The following is a 23,190-nucleotide window of genomic DNA, read 5'->3' as shown; positions in this document are numbered from 1 at the left end:
GGGAAAAAAAAAGATTCAGAAGATACTTCAGGATACTGTAAAATTTCAAAATCAACACTATAAACATCAGTGATCCATAGCATAAAATTAGAAAGTTGCTATTTTTTACCAAATATAATAATCAGCTCAAAAAATATTTGTTGTGTAATCCACTTATTAATGTTTTGCCTAAAAGATAAAATCTGGCTCTTTGTGCCTGTTTGAATAGCAAATTGATCATAGTTTTCCTGGATCATGATAATGAGAATGGAGATTATGTCATTCATTTTTTGGTTGTTAGATGTGAGTTGTAAGTCTTTGGTCATGTTGTTCATGATCCAAGAGAGAGCTTTTCAAAATAGATTTGCACTGATTCCACTCAGGGCCCTCCAGGCTGACACCATTCCTTCCCCAAACCAAAACTCAAGTATTCTGTGTCTGTTTGCAGGTGTTTGGTGTCCACATGAACAAGTGGAAGCTGGACAAGAAGCTGGGGTTCGTGTGCCTTTTCCTGTACGGCATCTTCCTGTGTTTCTCCATCATGACTGAATTCAACGTTTTCACCTTTGTGAACTTGCCCATGTGCAGGGAGCACTGATCCACTTGGCAAGGCTGAGGTGCCATTTCCTTCTTGTTTCTGTGCAATACTCAACATGGCCGGCACCCCCCAAGAGCACGGGGTGCTTCTGAAGGGCCGTGAAGTACAATCTATCCTGCTCGCCGTCCTCCTCTCTGGTTAGCCCTGGATCCCCTCCATTCTTCCTCTTTCCCATTCCCAAGCTCCACCTCTTCACTCCCATGGGGGAAAACCTTCTGTGTTGATGTGAAGACTTTCCACATTCATATGATTTTCCAATCTCTATCTCTCCGAACAGTGACTGGGATTCTAGAAGCACTGGCTGCTACCTGGCACTGAGCCAGACAGAACTTGCTCCAATTCCTCCTCTTTTTTAAGTTATTTGATGGAAGACTAATCTAATTTATGACTTAAGATTGTGGGTGAAATAGAGAAGAAGAGGCTACACTGATTGTATGGGGTGTTTTTCTGAGGATAATTATGGGATTCTGGGTTTGGGGTTGTTTTGTTCTGTTTTTTTTTTTTTCCTTTTTCCAGAAAGCCTCTCTTACATCTTTTTCTCCTGTGTTTTGGATTACAATCAATGATCCAAAAGTCAAAAGTGCAGTGTTTATGGAAACTGAACTCAAGGTACTTTGGAGTATGAGTGGCTTTGCTGTTTATTAAAAGGAGTTGGTGAGGCAACAGAGAATGACTTTTTACTCGGAATTAGTTATCTCTTAAGGTCCTATAAGGAAACACAGAAGGGAAAGTACATTGGAGGGAAGACAACACTTTTCTGGTGTCCATTCTGGCCATCACCTTATTGTTAGGCTATTTCTAGCTTTCCAAGCAATAGTTCCAGCCTGCCAGCCTGCCTGAGCCTTTGACAAGGGGAGCCTTGGCTCGCCCCATCCACAAGGTCCCAGGTATAGTCTGTGTCCTAAGCTCCCCTGTACCTGTTAGAATCCTCCTGTTAGAATCATATTCAGGGTGACCTGGATAGAAACAAACGGCTTCCGCCTTTTGTAAATGAGTTAGAGACACTGGTTTCTTTGAAAAGAAAGAAGCGTACTTTGCACAGATGTTGTCGATGAAGTCACAATTTGCCGCTCAGTAATGAGTACACTGGACCCAGCCAGATTGCTAATGGGTGAACTTTCCTAAGAGAACACTGCCGAGCTGACTCACCTCTCCCTGGAGGGGAGCCTCCTGGAGGGTCGGGGGGAGGACCAGAGGAACAGAGAGATGGCACTTTTCAAAATGCAGAATGTGTTCGATGAATACTCACTCATGAGCATAAGTTATTGTGAAAGTTTTTGCCAATCACTGCTCTGAATAGCCCTGCTATTTTGTATGATACTGTATGAATATGCAGAAAAATCCCATCAAGTTGAGAAACACCTATGCTTGTAACACTTGTATTTATTGAAACTGTGGATCTTCCCCATGCTGATTCTTGTATTTACTTTAAGCACTGATCACTTCTAATTCATTCAGGACAGTCCTTTCTCCACCCAGCCCCCTCCTTCCCACCCCACCCCCCTTACACCCATACACATACATGTAATAGCATATTACAAGCTTAGAGAATGTCTTTGTCTATGGTACAATGGCCAATACTAGAATGAGAATAGGAGGCCTATTTTTTAAAACAAACAAACAAAAAAAAGAAACCACTTATTTTTACTTGTAGCAGGAAACCTGTTCACAGAGCTGATACATTTATCAACTGTGTTGCACATTTGCACTTGATTATTTGAGATTGGTTTTCTTTGGACAGATTGTGTCTAATAAACTTCTCTAATCTTTAGTTTTCATAGAGCACAACATATAACTTTCTATCCAGATCAGGGTCTGTTTGGCATTAACTCACTTGGCACCAACTAGCAAAAGCTGTCATACTCATCATGTGGACAAATATTCACATCTGCAACTGCCTCTGTATTGATTTACCCAGAAATAGATGTATATAATTAGCTACCTTAAATAAACAAGATGGTGGTGACTGGCAGAATGCAGAAGTGAACAGATGGAAGATTGGACACCTGTAAATCATAAAGGACCTTTATACCCGTCATCTTCTAAACTATACTCTTACATGGCAGTGTGTTTAGCACTATACTCCATTTGTGTGGCTATGCAAATTGGAAATGATGTTCTAACACTGATAAGATTTAGAACTTTTACTGTGTTCATATAGTCCATTTCATTTTATTCTGCCTGTGTTTAATCATGACATGACTCATGGTAATATCTCCCTAAAACTGGTTTTTGTTACTTTGTTTTTTATTTTTTTTAAAAGACCTTGAGACCATCATTATAAAAAGCCATATTCACAATCAAGGTAGATCTAGAGGAATACTTTCCCTACGTTTTGAAGAGCTTAGGATGGATTCCTAAACCAATTTTGACATTCAACCCGTTCCTCACCTATAAAATTCAATGTAGCTCAATTGGGAAAAAAAATAGTTGGGGAAAAAAATGAAGTGTTTATACTACTGGTCTACCAGTATTCATCTAAATGGAGTCTAGTTAAGACTATTTAGAGCTTTATCTGTGAAATAGCCATTATCTCACAGCAGCAATATGTGGCTTATCTTAAGAAATATTCCATCCCTATGGCATCCCTATTACATTTGTTCTGAGTGTTTGCCATAAATGACATTATTGTTACATTTGTGAATCTTAAAAGTAGCCTACAAGTACTTTAGGTATTTCAGTTTTGTTGTCAAAAGTGTAGTTATAATTTCCACTGCCCCCAGCAAGCAGCAGCATGGAACATACCTTCAGACCAACTTTTAAAAACAAAATCAGGAGTGAGAAGCTACAAGGACACCTTGGATCAGCTACTACAAAGGCTGATGATGGGAGGGAAAGGAATACAAGGTTAGCTCACCATCTATTAGCTTCCTATCTTAACTTAAGTAATCTTGCTAATTAGGTGCTAAGCTATTTCAAGATTATGAATAAATGCCCTCTAAATTTCAAAATCCTGGGAAAGCCCTTTCAGTACAGGTCTCCTGGTTGATACTTTATAAGCTATGTTAGAAGAATCCATATATTGGCTATTACACTTTGAGGAAGTTGTTCTTTTGCTCCTAAGGGTAGGCACTTGATATAGAACTTATTTTGTCTAAATGTATCTACTGCCACAGTGAAACCATCAAAAACTATATTCATATGCTAAATCATTCAATGGGAAAATTTAGTGGGAATACCTATTTCCCACATTCCCCATGGTAATAGTGCTCTCCTATAGTTATCACACAAAAGTGAAAATGAAATCCTTAATTTTCCCATCTGAAAAAAAATGATTGAACATATCTTCCCAGGAAACTTGAAAAATTAAACACAAAAATTGCAACCTAAATGTGAGCCTCTTTTTCATATGCAGCCTGAGGAGCAATCAAATAAGAAAGCTTACTAGGCTCACAATGTTAGTATGCTAATGTTAATATGTTATTGTTTGTCATCTTAATTTGTTTGGGGGTGAGGAGCAGGCAGGGATAAAACCTTTTAAAGCTCCTAAACTTGAGAATTATGCCATAGAGAAAATTTCTAGGATAAGATTATTGAGGAACTTGCCTCCCTAAATGGCCATGTCCACAAGTGAAACAATGCAGCAACATCAGAGAAAAGATCTACACTGGCCACTGTACCATGTAGATCTTGGTTTTTACTCTTAAGCAAATCCTTGAGAAAATCCTAAAGAATGAACCTGGAGTATAGAAAACAAATCCAAAATCCAGCTCTTTATTTCTGAAGAACACAACACTTTAGTTTCTGTGCTTGGTCCCCCTCAACCAGGATGCTAAACCAAGTGTGGGACCCAATAGCCAGCCACTTCAGTGGTCACAAACACAGACAGTTGGATTTGGACCCTGAGAAAGAATTAAGAAGCAGACAGGAGAAAGGTGATAAAGGAACCAAGTAGCTTTTGCCCCTACCAAAGGAAAACTCTGTACCTGCATTTTTAGAAATAGTGCACTTTTTTGTAGATACATGTTTTGTATTTACAACAGAAAATATGTGGGGGTGGAGGGTGGATGGGTGAAGGATGTTTTTTAATGATGTTTTTTCTTGGCCTTTGTATTCTAAACTCTCTATTTTAAGGCCATGAATATGCATGCTCTGGATTTGTGGCTTTGTATATGTTAAATAATCCATATTATAAGCATGTAGTCTAAAAAAATTCCCAAAAGCATTTTTTGTTGGTTGTTTTTTGTTTTTGTTTTTTAAGGAAAGTTGAAAATTTTAGATATGCAGGTGATAACACACTATCTCAGTTGGTTCGGGGTCCACAAAACAGGGGGTAATATCTAATTTGCAACGAATATATGAAGGGTAGTTTTATACCTTTACTTAATTGTTCATGAAAACATTCAGGTAGTAAGAATGAAAAAATACCAGCTGGGTATGTTTTTGGTAGGCATGGAGCATATATATTGCTTTGTGCCAAAAGTATTGACTAATTCTTTTCATGTCAAAGAATTGGGTAGATCCAATTAATTGTTCATTTCATCATAATAACTACTGTATAATAGATGTGACATACTAATATTGTGTTTTGAACAGCATGGTCTGCAATTGTGAGTCTCATTTCTCCTTTAGAGTCTGTAAGACAACTCTCTCTCTCTCTCTCACACACATACACACACACATATACACACAGACACATACACACAGGTGCACATGCACACAGAGACAGAGACACAGAGAGACAGAGAGTGTTTTTTAAAGTTGGTCAATCATACTGTTTGTTTATAAGCATCCAAATGCACTGTATCATGTAACTATTGTCATAAAGTAGATCTTGAACTCTTTTCTCATAAGATTTGTATATCCAGTGATTTATTCAAAGTAGAGGACTTCCAGTGTGGAAGCTTTCTCTCTCAATGTAGATCAGCAACTCTTCCCAAACTTAGCATCCTAGGGCATTGAGAAGTTGAGTGACTTGCTCATGTTCAAAGGTAAGATTTGAACTCAGGTCTTTCTGACCCAAAGTCAGCCCTCCATCTACTATCCCAAACTGCTTCTTCTAATAAAGTTGTAACCAATCAAAGCACAGTTCTAAATCCATAGGAACTCTTTCCCAGAGTATCTTACTGAAAGTAGAGGAGAAGCTGGGAACTGATTCTATGGAAAGGTAGAACTACATAACTACACAGCAAAAAATGATTTCCCTGTAGTAAAATTTTCAGAAGATGTCAGAACATTAAAATTCCACTATACTCTTTCCAATCGGTTATTCTTTAACATACAATGTTGAATGTTACAAGAATAAGACTATTGAAAATTATTAAACATTCTTCAGAGATTATGAGCTAGTGTAGAGCTACAATTTTTCTTCCCTTTTTTGTAAGGGATTAAAGAGAGGATGATCTCTTTTAGGGTTTGCTATCTAAAAGAAGGATAATTTCCCTAGTTGGATTTTCATAAATGATTAACATGTACATAAAATTAAGCTTATATATGTACATACAATTATGCTTGTATGTTAAATATTTTTCTACTCACTAGAAATGGAGTTTTAGATTAGTAAGTTTCCACTCTGAACCTAGGTTACAGAGAGTAGTTTTTAATCTTCATCTGGTTTTCTGGATGTGGTAGAGACCAGTAACTCTGGTTCAATAGAATTGCATATGGATCATGCAATGAAATGAGTTGAGTCTTGGGCACCTATGGAATCCTTGTGCTTATTTTTTTAGACAGGTTTCTTAAGAGAAATCCTAGAGCTCTTAACTAAAAATATAGTGTGTATTTGCATGAGAATGAGTTTTTGGTATCAGAACTAATCCTTTTTTTTTGAAACAGGAAAAAAACCAAACTGCATTCTCAGGTTCATCATGGCTTTATTTTTGAGAACAGATGTTTTGTTTCAAAACCATAGCTTTTTGAAGGTAGGCTTGTTTTTCAATTGCTAAATACCAAACCTTTATTCTATACTCACTAATATTCCTCCAGGCTTTGATGTACTTGAAAGAAAATATTCACTGTGGTTTGTTTCCAGAGATATTTAATCAGTCTACAGTTTCTGAGCAGGTAAGATATCATTTTTCATCATAGTTGTAGTTTTATTACTGAAACATCAGTAATATTCATTGCTGAAAAAATATTCTTTTCTATTTAAACTATTATGTTTATCAAAATTATTTCATTTTTCAGTACTAAATTTCTAAGATAGATCATGCACATATAGATTCATAAGGAAAATGGATATTTAGTATATATCTTTCCTTGTTATTCATTGAAGCCTGCAAATCCAATCCAATAAGCATTTTTATATGTCTACAATGTGCCAGGCACTAGATTTGAAAAGATAAGCCAAAATATAGTCCCTGCCCTAAAGGAGCTTCTATTCTAGCATTATTCCCTTGTGGGGAAGGGTAATGTGGTCCATTGATTATGGTCCACATCTTTAATTACTGCATTTATATGATATGGTACAAATAGATTATGACCATCTTAATACTGACTTTTTGGCAGAAATTTTTTTGTTTGGGAAGACTAAGGGGAAAAAAGTCACAAAGATATAGGTATGATGAAGATATAAGAAAGGCAAAAATGACAGTAGACTAACTTCTAAACATTTTATTATCAGTTTAATTCACAATGGAAAACATTTGGACTTAACCTATAACATAAGGAATTTGAATGAATCATAGGAAAACTTTCTTGCTTACATGACATAGCCATTAGCATTTTTCTAATCTAAGATGGTATGTTCATGTTAATCTGTTTGACAGAGATGTTATGATTCTATGACAAAATAAATAGTTTGTACGAATGGTCATGTGTTCATGATAAAAATGATTCACATGAGACTTATCTTGCCATTGTTATTGTACTAAGAGTAGTATACACACCAGACACACATACTCCATGTCCAAAAAGCTTGGTAGAAAGTCAGATGAAAAATCGACAAGAATTTCTTCAAACAGGAAAGATAGGACTTTGCAGCTAGAGGTGGTGGTCTGCCCATCATTCAGATGTGTATCATGCAAGAGTACTAAGCCTAGCCTACTATATAGAGAAGTGTCAAGTATTGAGATACAATGGTGTGATCCATATTACCATTTGTTCTGTATCAGGTAGCAAGGAAAATTAGAGTTTTAATTAGCTCATGCTGTGTATCAGCAAAGGATTTATTTATTTTTTTTTTTAGCAAAGGTCTTTTAAAGGAGGATATAATATCATCAACTTGGTTTAGCCTTTTACCTTAAAGTGAGATGATGAACTAGGTCATCCTTAAAAGTCCCTTTCAGCTCTAAAAATGCTCTGTTGATTTCCTGTTCCTTAAGAATGGTATATTCCCTGGGAAAAAAAGATCTACTCCAAAGAAATTATTGCCAACCAGAGAAGCTAGCCATCATAAAATTAAAATCTACAAGTTATTTAAATTTTAATAGGCTAAAGTGATATGGGTAACCCATTGAATAATCCTCCAATTTCCCTATAGCTAGATAGTCTTTCAGGAAAAAATAAATAAATAAATACAACAAGAAGAAGGCAGTAAAAGGTTTCCATTCCTAGAAATTCTATGGAGAAATGGATCAGTTAAAAATCATGTGAATCCATCCAGAAGAGTTTGTACCTAATGTGCCTTTTGAGTGGAAAAGGAAATAAATTTTTAAACAATTTATAGGATTTTTTAAAAAGAATTTATCCAAAAATAAGATACTGACCAGAATTTTTAACTTTTTATTTTTTTTTTATAGAAAGGAATTCTATTCCTTAAATATTTTAACACTGGTTGACAGGCTACTTATAACACATTACTTACTATTATATATACTAATTCCAAGACAAGACTATGACTAGAGCCAGTAGTTAGTTTTCTCCTGTGCATTCTCAGGGAAATTGATGTCAATTATTTTATCATTTCTTCTCAGAATTATTGTTTATGATTCAGCAGGTCTGGAAAGTAATCATCCCCCTTTTCAAAACCTGATATGTTCCTCTTCCCTTACTTTCTTTAGTACCACATGCTTCATTGAAGATAGTGCTGATACACCTCAATGTTTTGCAGATTTTTCCAACTTTCCAAGATGATCCCACTATACTTGAGCACTGGGTTGAAGATACCCAAATAGAATACTATTGCTGGGTGCTGATAAATCAGTCCAAGCATAACAGTGATTGTAGCTATGAAGAATCAAAAGTGGATACTGGCAAGAATGGATAGCTCATTTAACAACAATACAGTGTAGCCTAAGAAAGAAAAATAAGTATGTTTTAATTCCTAATCATGGGAGAGACATGGCAGCAATAAAAAAAAAAAAAAAAAAAAAAAAAAAAAAGATTCCTATGCTTTTGAATGCAGGTATTCAGTAAGGACTTTGTGGTAGAATTGAGATAGCAATGACCTAGCAGTCCAGAAATCAGGATGTTAATCTGCCACTAACTCAATCTACCACTAACTGTAACCTTGGACAAGTAATTTTAATTCCTTGAAATTCTGTTTTATCTGTGAAATGTTTTGGGTAGAACTATCTATGCTCTCAGAGACATGCATTGTAAAAAAAAAAAAAATGAGATACACAATGGTTAACATATAGTTTAGACTCTCTTGGTACATCTATGCTTGGAATCCTGTTATTGATCCTTATCTTTTTGGCAGTTCTCTTTAGGAATAGAGACCTTTGCCAGAGTCTGGTCCTGTATTAATCTCAGGGAAACTTTTTGGAGTTTCAGGAGCCAAAAACTGAACTCCTTGTTTTAAAAGAGATTCGTTGAATTCATTTCCCCCATTGCAAAGGTATGGAATTTCAATCACTACTACTTAGCAACTGCTCAATCCCTGAGAAAAAAAAAATGCCCAAGAGGCCTCCTCCATTTCTGAATAGTGGCAACTTGTGGACCAAAATCTAGGACAGTTTGTCATGTGTATAGAAATGAATTGAAGGACTGAATTCTTGGAATTAAGAGGCAAAGTCAAGCACAGTCACTTTTATCCTTGACTTTTAATAAATGCCCAATGACTTTTAAAAGTATGTTTCTAAGTCCCAAGAATATTTATTGAAAAGACAATAGTGAGACCAAGAGTTGAAGAATACATCTGCTATTTTCTTGGCCCCATAGGATACAATTCACCCAAGTGATTCTATTGTTTAGCAACATAACCATACTAAATGATGTCATGTAAAGAATATCATTTTGAAAAATTGATGATCCATTAAGAAATTCTTATGTTATTTTTCCTAAAGAAAATAAATTATTTAGCCATGACATTTACATTATATACAAATACACTATTTGATCACAATTTTAAGGTCGTCCCAATATAATTTATTAGAGATCATAAGATTCTGATGACCATAAGGAATAGAGATAGACCAAAACCCTGCTATTGATTAACCAAAGTGAGAAAAGCACATTCATTCTTGTGCTATAATGTATTGGTATCTTAATATTAGATTACAAAGCTGTCACTTTCACCATTCTGAAATATGTCATCCATGGGACAAAATGAGCATCTAATATTAGCCTTTCTTCTCTAGCAGATTTTAGTTCTTATTTTTTAGAGACTGAGATAAATTGAGATTTATATCCAGCTACAATATATTGAATATGTTTAAAGTTTTTTTTAAAAAGACAAAGCTCAATGGTAGCTGGCTGCCAACAAAATAAGAAAGAGAATGTATTGACAAAATTGTAATGAACATCAGTATTTAAGATGTGTGTGTGTGTGTGTGTATGTGTGTTGTATGTGTACAGAAGATAATTTCTAGCAATTTTTCTATTATTCCTGAATATTGAATTCTAATTTCATGCCATGTCTAAATTTACATTACCCAGTAACATTTCTAACCTGTTTTTTCTATACTACATTTATTTTGGCTATCTCCTTACCATGCTGCTTCCACACTAGCCTTCATTCTCATTTCCTACCCTACCATTGGACTCTGCTCCTTGGATCTCTAGTTCTGACACCTGAGCTTTCATGTTGCAGGAATCAGGCCTCTAAACCTTGTCCTACCCATTTCTGTACCATGCCACTTTGTTCATCATCTCCCCTCCCCCCAAAAAAAAGCTTCCCTCTCCATGTTGTTCTCCTAATTTTTTAGTTTCAGAAACATTCTTGCTTGCATTTGTACTCCCAGCATAAATAGAAAACAAGAAATATGGAAAACAGTATTTATATATTTTAATGTATTTGTGGAACTAGAGAATTTAAACTAGGATGGACTGGTCTAATGTTATTTTTCTTGGAGATGTAAGTCACACATTAACAATAGTTATCCTGAAGAAGCCTAAAATCTAAAGAGCTATTTGTGTCCTAGCAGCCCCATTTTCTACCTGGAATATCTTGGCCAAGTCCTTTCCATTCTCTGAACTTTAATTTCCTCATCTATAAATAAGATTAGGCCAACTGAGCTCCAAGGGCCATTCCACTTCTAAATCCTATGAATTTTTAAAACTTGAATTCAACTCAATTCAACATACTGTTAAGAAGAGCTCACCATCTTCAAGTCATTTGGAAGACAAAAGCAAAACTGTTCCTGCCCTCAAGAAATTTACATTCTTACAAAGATAAATCTATCAAATTAGTTATTTTTGTTTGCCCACTGATCTTACACTTCTTACTAAACCACCCTGGGCAGGGGTGTGATACCCAATGGAAAGAGAGCTGTATTGGGAATTAGAGTTAACAGGTTTTGAATCCAGACTTAGACATTTAATACTTTTGTGAATCTGTGAATAAGGCCCTTATTCTCTTGGGATCTGTTTCTTATCTATGAAATGAAGACCTTGGGGTAGAAATTTAAAGTCCCTCACAACTCTGAAAATCAGTGATTCTCTAAGCAATCACATGTTGGGAATGGAGAGTTTTCCTCCTATACAGGTTCTGTGAACCAATTATCTTCTTTCTCCTTGGAGCCCAAGTCATTCTGATTTCTGCCTGGCATATGAAATTTTTCTTACTTTAGCAGACCAAGTTTAAATTTTGGGATCTAAAAAAATAAATATCAGAAAGTCCTCCTAATATTCTCCAAGGCCCTTTTCTACTGCCTCATCCTCTCTTGTCAAGTGAAAGAGCTATTTTAAATGATATTTCCATGTTTTTATCAGGCATTTCTCTGGTTAGATATCAACTGGTTTTCTCTTAGGTATTACTTCAAAAAATATGCAATGAATGCAGATATGATGAGGCAATCCTCCACACAACTTTGCAACTAGACCTGCTAAAAACCCAGCAGTCAGCATTTTCCTGATAAGCTCAGGATACTCTCACTATCCTCCCCTCCTTCCACTGACAGGTTGAGTACTTTCAATGAATCAATTGTCTGAAGAAATACATAAAAAGTGCTATAGATTATTTTAATGGCTACTTTTGGGGAAGGGAAGCATATATATTTGCCAAGTCATGATGCCGAAAAAAAAATGTTTTATGTCAGTCCCTAAAATATTTGCCCCACTCACAAGATAATGCAAACCAATTTGCTGATATGCCTCTCTTCCTAAGAATGTCAATGACTTTAATATCTATGATATTATTCAGAAATCACCAATCATAAGAGAGAACAGATTAGTGAAAGAGACATAGCACAAAATGGAAAAAACTGATTTTAATGAAATACAAAAGTTAACAATTCATTTAGGAAAAGTTTGCAATTTGATGAGCGAGACCTCTAGCAGAAATAATGACCACAAAGAAACTCTATTCCAAATCCTAAGGTCCTCCCAGAAAAGAATCACATCAAATCTTCAAGAACAACCTACCCATTTCTTTTTTTAAGAAATGAAATTCAATTTTATTTCAATTATCAAGCATATTTTCCTCCCCCCATCTTTACCCTCCACCTATGCAGTAAAAAAAAAGAAAGAGAGAAAGAAAAAAGAAAGGAGAAGGGAAGAAGGAAAGGAGAGGGGGAAAGAGGGAAAAAAGAAAGGGAGAAGAGGAGAGAAGAGAGGAAAAAAAGAAGGGAGGAAGACAGAGAAGAAAAAAGGGAAGGAAGGAAGAAAAGAAGAAAGGAAGGAAGGAAGAAAAAAGGAAGGAAGGATCCTTGCATCATAAAATTTAGTTTATCATCTCTCTGTCATGAAGTGTTAAACACTCTAGAAAGCAATTTGGAATTAGATCCCAAAAGTTTCTAAACTGTGCATGTCCTTTGACCAAGCCATATCACTACTAGATCTATACTCCATCTATTTCTTCATAATGGAATGCCTTAGAAATTGGAGGATAGAGATAAGTCAGAAAAACACATCAACCTAGCAGGCTGAATGCATTCAGAGATGATCAATAAAGATATTTCCCAACATCTTACAGATATCATAAATGAGTTGGACTTTAATTTAAAAATAAAAGGTTAATACATCAATGTGCTTTCTAGTCATAATAGCTGTTTTTTTTTCCCTCTTGCTTAAATGTCCTTCCCAATTTCTTTACCTCAACCCCCAAAAATGAGAATAGAAAAATTTTCAGGAATTTGAGTCCTTTGAGATCTTACGTGTGTGTGTGTGTGTATGTGTGTGGAGAGAGAGACAGAGAGAGACAAAGACAGAAAGAGAGAGAGAGCACCTATATAGAAAGATGCATTTTGTATAGCAAATGAAACAAGTAACTAACTAAGAATGAGAATGAGTACTTTATAGGACAGCAGTTTTTTGTAGAGTGGGCAAGTTCCACAGGGATAGCACACAGGCTGGGATTTATCTGAAGTGATAATTGGAACACAGATGGATACCTTCAAGATTCAGTGCCAGCAGCATAGACAGGAAGTCGAGAGGGGGAGACAGTGAATCACAGCATAAGAGATGGGGAGGCTGGGACCATTTCCTACTTTAGAGGATACTCCAAGTCATCTGTTTCAGGGACATCAAACACAGCCATGTGAACTGGAGTTAGAACTAGGTTCTTCTATAACTAGTCCTGAAAGATGGTTAGAGGGATCATCTTCACAGATCGTGACTGAGAAAATCATAAGCAGTTCAGAAATCTGGTTCAAACTTTTGATAGTATACTTTCATTTCTCTCTTCCCCCATATCTTTCTACTATCTAATAAAAACATTAACGAGACTATTTTAGGTGCAAAAGCCAAAAAGATAATTATCTTAGAATGAAGTATGTTGGACGATGGAAAAGGGAAAAAAGGGAAATGATCGATTTTATTCTGTGAATTAAAAATTAAATATGGTTTTGAAGAACACATGACACTATAAGAAAGTAGAAAGGGTGAAAGAAAGAAAAGCAGCAAAAGAGAAACAGAGGGAAGAAGGGAGGCAAGCAGGGAGGGAAAAGGGAGGGAGGGAGGAAGGGAGAGAGAGAGAGAGAGAGAGAGAGAAATTTGTTGTGTATTAGCAAGAGTCCAACAACACTGGGATATCAATGTAGCTTCTAAATGTCCTCAGGGCTCACAATCCAACTAAGTATGTGTTCAAATGTTTTAGGGTGAATGTAAGTCCTCTTTTTGTTTTTATGTTAATGGCACATGCTCTGGTGATTGGAATAAAATTAATAATTGAATTAGTACAAAAGGAAATATGAGAAGAATACATTTAATATCCTAGGAGTTGTCTTGAAAAGCTTGCTCTTGCCTCCCTTCCCATATATTTTGGGAGTCAATCTTATTTCATACTCAGTATAAATCTAATTGTGAGAATGCCTAACTTTGGATGTTCCTGGTCCAATACCATATTACAGGAACATAGCAATAAAAGCAGAATTGAGTTATGTTTTGAATTCAGTTCAGAGTCAAGCTGTAACATTTTCTGAGTTTGGTCTGTTGAGTTATAAAAGGTGCCATGATGCTTCCTGCTATAGCAAAGTATATGAAAACAGAAGTGTGCAATTGGAAAATGCCTCTCCTGTTCTTATTCATGTACAGACTCTGGGACTCCAGTTTTCAAAGGGACAGAAAATTTAAAGTTTATAAAGAGGTTTTATTCTTCAATACATTGTGGGTTTTTTTCCCCTTCCTGTGGTTTTGAAATGTACAAATGGTGAAACCACAAGGAAAAAAAATTTGTTACCTTTTTAATTGAATTCAGCTAATTTTGTCATTTCTGTATAAGTATTATTAACCGTTTGTCTTTTTTCCATGTTCGTTTTGCAATTTGTTGTAAAGTACTACATACAACTTGTATGCAGAGCTGTCCCAATTGCCTGTGTTAGTTAGATCTTTAACAGAACTGAGAGCATGCATTTCTCTGTTTTCTGATAACCTTATGAATTTAGATACTTGTATTTCTGTGTTTTAAAGTGTTATCACTATTGGTAAACATGAAAAAATAATGATACTATTGTCTAAGGAAAAACAAAAAAAAGTTTTATTAGATCCAATTAATTTACATGGTTTTTCATTTGATTTGATAATGTGTGAACTATCTACTCAAAGATAATACAGAGTTTATGAATAAATCAGTTCTCTTTGGCTCTAACTTGAATCCCTAGGGCTTATGACATGATAGAATCAGAATGGATTAGGAACCAACTTCAGATCAAGTAACAACTTTCTGGTATTGTGTTCAGAAAGGATCAGGTAAGGGAACAAAGGTCCTGGTGATATTTTATAAAAGTTGACAATTTTAGAATTATAGAAGATCCAAAGCCATTAGTATATGGGTCTCTGCCTTCTGGAAGTTTACAGGCAACTCTTGAACATTTAAGTTTTGCATCTAAATAAGTTTATAGATTTGGAAATAAATATAATCTTTAGTTCATCTAGCCTCCTTTTACAGTCACTTGCATAAAATCACACAGATGATAAGAGGACTATGAAATTATTTAGACACATTTTCCCTTGAAAACCAAGCAATAAAGGGTTCCCATTTACTCTCAGGATACTTACAAAATTTTAACTCATGACTCACATTAAAGAGTCTAAGCCCCAGGTGAGTAGCTTATTTGGAGCCAGCTAGAACTGACATGAATGATTCTTCCACCAATTTTGAATGACAAAAAGCTTCCATGAACTCATATTACTAGAGGGGACTCCCTCCCCACCCCACCACAACCATGAGACTTAGGTGGGGGAGGAGATAGGCATTCATTTATTAAGTACCTACTATGTATAAGGTACCATGTTCAGCGCTTTACAAATATTTTATTTGATCCTGATGACTCCAGATGAGAGGAATATTAGAATGAGCTCTTTCCATCGTGTGGAATTACGTATGGAATTCTGGAGGAGCTTGAACTGGGGAGTTTCCACTGAATAGGCAAGTAACAAAGATCCTTGTAGTGAGTTTGCTTAGAATTTCTGATTGGCAAAGGGGAAAGACTAAGGCAATAGAGAATGAAGATTATAGGGACATAGATTTAGATCTAGAAGTGTTCTTATAAAGTTTAAGCCCCTCATTTTATAAATAAAGAAACCAAGGCACAAAGAAGTAAAATAATTTAACCAGGAGTCACAAAGATAATAAGTTTCTTTAGTCTTTGAACCCAGTTCCTCATGACTCCAGGACTAGTGCCTACCTACTATGCCATGGTGTTAAGTTTTGAGTAATTAGAGTTCTCAGAGAGGAAAGAATGAGGAACTTTGAGAACTCAATGTAGGAAAAGCAGCTTTGACTCCCAGAGCAACAGTGGCCAGGACACTGTGGGCAGATCAAATTAAATAAAACATTTGGGGGGAAATAATAAAGTAATAAATAAGAACTAAAGGAGGTGTTGAAGTTCCTCTCATTTTACAAATGAGGAAACATGAGTCTAGAAAGATTTAAGGGATTTGTCCTAAATGACGTATCAAAATCAAGAATTAAATTCATGTTCTGACTCCATGTCCAACTCTGTGTTCACTATGTCAAATTGTCCCAGGCAAAGGTTCTAGGAAAAAAGTCCTGACCATTGATATGGGTGCTATTCACAAGTCACGTTACTATTTAAAGAGCTCTTCAAAGTGCCTATACATTATTGCCCTTTGTAGTCATAGTAAGTCTGTTCTCATGGCTCTGTGCCACATGCTCATCTCAAATCTGGATTCAATGAGAGCTTCTAACTTGATGAACTCATCACCATCTGTATCAACAATCTTGAAATGAGAACCTGCTATGTGTAGGGAAAGCATCAAGAAAAACCAGATTAGACAACAACAGATGTGACTTTTACAATGATGGATATTCTAGGCAACCCACAGAGCAGAGATACTTCTTAAGATTTCATGAATTTGTTTCAAGTTAGTTCATTGGTCTCAGCAACTCAAAGTGTAGAAAACACTGATAGTGAGAATAAATTTTAGTGGCAAAAAATCAAGATGCTCTCAATATCTCGGACTTAGTTCTATTCCAGCATTGGAGGTGGGTCTAAAACAGAGAGCTCTGAAGAAATTGGAAGTTGGGGAAGAAAGCTAGGGTAGTTTTTGGGACAGTCTAGGCTTAGTGTCCATTCTAGACACTAAAAAAAAAAAAAAAAAAAAAAAACAGCAGCTCAGCTATTTCACAGAAGTATAGATTTAGAACTGGAATAATAAAATCATCTACTACGTGCCAGGCACTAAATGCTTTGTAAATGTCTCATTTGACCTCCCAAAAGTCTTATCTTCATTTTATAATTAATGAAACTGTGGCAAGCAGAGTTAAGTGATTACCCAAGGTCACATAGGTAGAAGCTATCTGAGGTTTTATTTGAGTCCCCCCTTTCCTGATTTCCTGACTGGGGCAGCTAGGTAGTACAATAGGATATAGAATGCCAGACCTAGAGTCGGGAAGGAACTCATTTCCCTAAGTTCAAATCCAGCTCCTAACAATAGCCAGGTGACTCTGGGCAAATCACTTACCTCTGTTTGCCTCAGTTTCTTCATCTGAAAACTGAGCTGCAGAAGGAAATGGCAAAATGCTCCAGTATCTCCCCCAAATAGGGTCACAAAGAGTCATACATAACAAACAACCAAATAACAACAACTTCCTGCCTCCAGGACCAGTGCTCTATCTGCTACACCAGCTGACTAGAAAAGTCATCATTCTGTCCAGTCCTGTCATGTTACAGCTGAGTAAACTGAAACAAATTAATTGACCCAATCAGAGCAATACATCTCAATATAACTATCTGAGGAGTGAGAAAAAAATAGGGCTGATTTTTAAACATAGCCAGATTATAGTTTTATTTCAGGAATCTATTCCTCCCCTTTGAAGAAAATTTCCTTAATATTCTTCCATTGCAGATAAGATTTAAACACACAGTACTGAATCCCTGAGAGAGAAACTGGGGGAATTGGTATACTAAGATAGCAACCATCCTCTCCTGCGAATAGAAATGGACAAAAAAGAAGGCAGGAATGATATTGGCCCTGAAAAGGGGGTATTACTGAGAAGTGGAGGGAAAGACCCATTAAGATATTACTAAAAATAAGTAAGTGAAAATCCTAATATTTGACAATTAACCTATTGCAGTCAGTCTGATCTTCTTGCTCCCACCACATTTAATTTTATGAAAAATATAACAGAAGAAAAGTCAAAGTTGATCTTTTCTTTTGGGTTTGCTGTCTGGTTTGCTTTAGACCCCCCAAAATCTGGGACTGGGGAAGAATAGAGGAATTAGCAGCCATAATGGATGAAGAACTAAGGTCCAATCTTGGACATTATAGGCCAGGAGTCCTATAGCAGAGAACTGTCACCTGGCAAGTCAGAGGAGTACATTAATATTTCTCTGGAAGGAGCTATCAAAACTCAGTTTTATTCCCCTTCCCAGTCAGCAATTTTCCTGATCTTGAACGAGTAGCTGATAGAATTGTGAGGAACTGAATCTCACCCAATAAAATAGATACAACTTTTAATATTTAATAAAAACTAATGAACATAGGAACTTTCAGAAAAAATCTAGTTCAATACAGGTATATAAATCTATCTAAAATGACTTTTAAATTGAGAAGATAAGCATTATTCAAATAAAATAGAATTATATTATTACAAATTGACACTTTTCCTGGGGACACAATAGATTTATTTGATATAAAGTCACAAGGTCAAATACAAAAAAGAGAAGGAGCAAGGGAAGAAAAAAGTCTATACACCCCCACATATCAATGGCCTAAAAGAAAGTGAAAGAAGATGTGGCCTGCTCTGGCCAAAGGTCTTCAGAAAGACCACAAAATAGGTCTTGGTCTGTCAGAGAGCCAGGAAGAGAAACAACTGTAGAAGGGCTACTTCACTATTACCAAAAAAAAAAAAAATCTGTATGCATTTCCCTCCACTATTTTCATTCTAGCCATGGCAAATATATAAGCAAACCCAAATCTGTAGCCTGAGGCTCCTATCCTGAGAATTGAAGGCAAAGTCACATTTTCTGCATTCTAAGTTATCATATCACAAGACCAATTTAAGAATATTGTCCCTTTTAAAGAAACAATAATGGCAACTTACAACAGGAGCATATGGAAGTAGAGGGTATTTGCCTGAGAATCACAGCTTGAGGGAAGAGCTCAAGAACAATACCTGAAAGCCTTTTAGCAATAACAGGGACATATCCTTGGCAATAACACCTTTGAGAGTTCCTTCATGGGTATAGGACCAATTTGAGAGTTCCTGAGTTTGGATACCAAATATTCTACAGCAGGAGTTCTTATTTCAGGGTCCAAAGATCTTGAAGAGGCCTGTTGATAATTTTTAGAGGGTTCATGAAAATTAGTTGGAGATTAAAGATTGCATCTAAATTTTCACTATTTTTTGGCAGGAATTTAGCATGTTTTCCAATAATTTATAAACAATTAGGAAAAGGAGAATGCCAAAGGCACAAAAAAGTTAAAAATTCCTTGTTTTAACGTGAAGATTTTTTGATTCAAAATGCTCCTTGAATAAAGAAGAAGACAGTCTTTATGGTTCCTGCACAACATCCTACTTGGAAAGCAAAGCCAGTGGTTTGGACAGTATACTTGATACTCATCAGTGTTTCTGATGAAAAGAGATGTGTTTACTCAGCAAATTTCAAAGTAAGTTGACTTTTAGATGGAGTCTAAACATCAAGATGTTATTAAGTCTTGTGGAGACTGTGGAGAACTCCACGGAAAAGAGAAACTCACCAGGATGAAGGGTTGTCCCATTAATAACACTTAATTCAATTCCCTTCTGGGAAAAGTTGAGATACTAAGGGCTTATATTTCTTTATCTGAATGACAACATTACTCCTGAGCATCTTTTGTATTCTCCATGGAGTAAAATTTTAAAAAAATATTGAATAGTCAGGAGTCTATTTAGGAGTCAAGGACCTTATTGCCCATATTTGAGAAAAATAAGACATCCCATACATTAGAGCTACAATTAGGATATTTTTCTTAAATTAACTTTAGGCCAGGAAAAAATACTGAGAGAAAATGATCTTTAGGAAGATTAGTTTCTATCCAGGGGTCCTCAAACTATGGTCTGCAGGCCAGGTGGCAGCTGAGGACAATTATCCCCCTCACCCAGGGATATGAAGTTTCTTTATTTAAAGGCTCACAAAACAAAGTTTTTGTTTTTATTATAGTCTGGCCCTCCAACAATCTGAGGGACAGTGAACTGGCCCCCTATTTAAAAAGTTTGAGGACCCCTGACTAACTTGATCCATGAGAGCCCAGAATCCTAGCGGGACTTTGTGTACCACAGGTTTCACATACAAATTTTAGAAGTTTTCTATTCTCCACTCCCAACTCCCATCCAATGTTACTGTTCTCATTTCATAATAGATATATCTGTAATGCATAGTGAAGAGTAAGTACTGTGTAATGGAAAGAATACTTCTTGCACTGGCAGCCCAATTTTGCTACTTCCTAAATAGAGTCCTCCATGTACCTTGGAATTCTCCTCTGTCAAAAAAAAAAAAAAAAAAAAAAAAAAAAGGTAATATTTATACTACAAAAATCATACTCTGGTGTGTCATCAAGTGTGGAAATCATTCTGAGTAACTGAAGGCTCCGTTGGTGGAGTGTCAGTATGCCCCATCCCTATGCCAACTTTTTGGGGTAAAGCTAGTGGCAATTCTAAGGGTGGCTAGGTAATCCAATAAATAGATTGCTGGGTTTGAAGTCAGGAAGACTTCTGTCTGGTCAAGTCACTCAAGTTAAAGAAATGGCAAAAACACTCTAGTGTTACAAAAACCCCAAATAGGGTTACAAAGAATCAGACATCACTAAAAACACCGGAACAACAGTCACAGTCTGAGTAGAGTACCAGCTACAAACTTTCTCTACTATGTGAGGAACAGCCTAAATGCAGAAGGATTCACCACCAGAAAGATGGCCTTTAGGAAGTTTGTTGTTTGGTTTTTGCTATTGCAATATAATTCGCAGAGTTGGAGTGCGAGAATGTAACTAAAAAAATGATTATTCTTTACATTGTATCATACAGTAAACAAGATCCTAAAAGACTTGGGTTCTACCATTCTGACAGGTTTGATGATAAGTTGGGAAACAGGGAAAGCCAGGCTCAGTTTGGTTAGAATAAGAATTTTAGTCTACAAGATCATTTAGTTCATACCTTTCACTTTACCTCTAAAGAAAATGAAAGCTAGGAAGACAGTTGCTGTAGAGTGGAAAGAGCTAGACTTGAAACCAAACAGCCTGGTCAAAGTCCTGGATTTCAATAGTCAATAAACATTTATTAAGTATCTACTATGTGCCGGGCACTATGCTAATCACAGATAAATTATCTGCCGCTTACTGCTTGTGCGACCTTGGAGAATTCCTTCCACCATTCCAATTCCTCTACTATTTAAGGGCTAATCTGGATGATTTCAAGACAACTTTCATCACTAGTATCACATAATTCTATGAATTATACTCTCAACTCTTGTAAATGCAGAAGAGAAATAGAAATTAGACTAGGAAATGGGTCCACTAGACTTGGAACCCAATTGTTTTTCCTTACCCCTCTTACAAATCTGCTCTAATGTTGACATTTATCTTCACCCTCCAGAGGAATTAAAAAAAAAAAATACTTTCTGACATCCACCCCCAACCACGCTATATACATGCAATGAGTCACTGCTCATGGGTTTATTAATTGATCCTAATTCAATAAATGTTCAGAAAGGTTCTATTAGAAGGTTCTCTCAATGAAGTCTCAATGAAATTGAAGAACTTAAAACCATGTACAAATGAATATATCTCAAGCATAGTGAACCTCGCTGATATTTATATATCTTTTATGATTGTGAAGAAAAAAGTTAACAGTGTGGTAGGGTAATTCAAACCCTACTCAATTTGACAATTATTTTAAAGTCCATGAGCTTCAGGCAACTTCCTAGGTTTCTCCCTAAAGGAAGTTGAAGGAATTCACCATATTGAAGAAATCACAAACTCTTTGTTATGATAGTGAAGAATAAATATATATTGTTCAAAAGTAAATCTTTTGTGTTCTGATATCACTACTAGATGAGCTATAGCCAAATTATCAGTACTATTTTATAATAACAAAATACAAACAACTAAAGAAGGCTCAGACAATAATGGCACAAATAGGAATCTATTGGGAATACTAGTATAGCACAGAAGAGGAGTGATATGCTTTCTCTTCCCTTCTGGAAGGGCAGAGCTGAATCTCATTTAGACTTCATCTGTTTCCATGTGGCTCTCTTTCCTTTTTCACCTTTGATCCTAGAGATTAATTACCTATAATCTATTACAATTAGCTGCCTTTAGCCTAGCAGCAATGATATAACATTCCATATCCTCTGTCTGCTATTAAATGAAGTTTATATCAGACAAAAAGTGAGAGTTTCCCAATTAGGGGAATTCCAAACATTCAGACAATTTGGCTCTCTGTGGTAAATTAAAGTTTTAAGTATTTCTAGATAATTCCTGGCTTCTTTATATTTAAAACAAAAATCAAGATAAAAAAAAAAGACAAGATAAAGAAAAGAGGGCAGTATCATTATTATTAATAATAATAGCATGTATAGAGAACTTGAAATTTTGCAAATCATTCTTTACTACATAAATTCATTTTACCCTCACAACAACCCTGTGAAGTGGGAGCTATTATTAGTTTACCAAATGAAGCTGAGGAAACTGAGACAAAGAGGTTAAGTATAATTATAATAATTAATAAGAGTCTAAAGCAAGACCTGAATTTAGATCTGATTCTGATGAGGTTTGCATTTGGGTTTCTGGTGGTCAGGGAATTAAACAAGATCTAGTAGCAGCACAAGGGTTGGGAGTTCTGGGAAACTCCCTTCTAGCAGCACAAGCAGTTCTCTGCAAAAGAATTTACAGACCCGAAAACCTAGATTGATAAAAAGAGGTTTATTATGGGGATTGGAAATAAGGTTAGTAAATCTAGTTAAGGAAATAGGTATGAGTAAAAAGAAGAGGGCACTGGAAACAGTATTCCAGTGGGCAGAGACCCTTGGCTTGCCAAGCATAAGGTTGGCATGTTTGGAACCTCTGCAAAAAGAGGGTTTTAGTTTGGCTCTTTTATAATAAGGGGTTTTGGCTACAAGCTGAAGAGGGCTCGTGGGTGGAGCCAGTTGGCTCCTCACTGGGTTTCAGCTAGGGCTAGAATTTGAATTGAATTCAATGGATTTTGGGACTGAGCTGACCCCACCCAGATAACAAAGATGAAACTCTTTGTGCTTGGGATGGAATCGCCTCATTGAGGCAGAGTTGAAGGAGGTTTTCTCCTTTAAGGATTTTCAGTTTTGGGGTTCCCTCTTCATTCCCCCCTCAAACAGTCAAAACTTAAATTCATTTAAAGGAAAAAGACTTGGGGCAGTGTCCCTTAATGAAACAGAGTT

General features: G+C 36.0%; 1 protein-coding gene across 2 annotated transcripts in view; it reads left to right on the top strand.

Annotated features, from left to right (window-relative positions):
* SLC24A3 (solute carrier family 24 member 3) overlaps positions 1-16,909 on the top strand; it is a 744,046-nt gene extending 727,137 nt beyond the window's left edge. For both annotated transcript variants that reach the window (XM_051975857.1, XM_051975856.1), the window contains exon 17: positions 428-16,909. In XM_051975857.1, coding sequence (XP_051831817.1) covers positions 428-577 — 150 coding nt within the window. In that variant the 3' untranslated portion in view covers positions 578-16,909. The remainder of the gene's footprint in view (positions 1-427) is intronic.
* Positions 16,910-23,190: the final 6,281 nt, after the last annotated feature.

This window comes from Antechinus flavipes, chromosome 2 (genome assembly GCF_016432865.1).
Source record: "Antechinus flavipes isolate AdamAnt ecotype Samford, QLD, Australia chromosome 2, AdamAnt_v2, whole genome shotgun sequence".
Classification (NCBI taxonomy): Eukaryota; Metazoa; Chordata; class Mammalia; order Dasyuromorphia; family Dasyuridae; genus Antechinus; species Antechinus flavipes.
The sequence above is the reverse complement of the archived record's forward strand: the minus strand, read 5'-3'. Positions and strand labels throughout refer to the sequence as shown.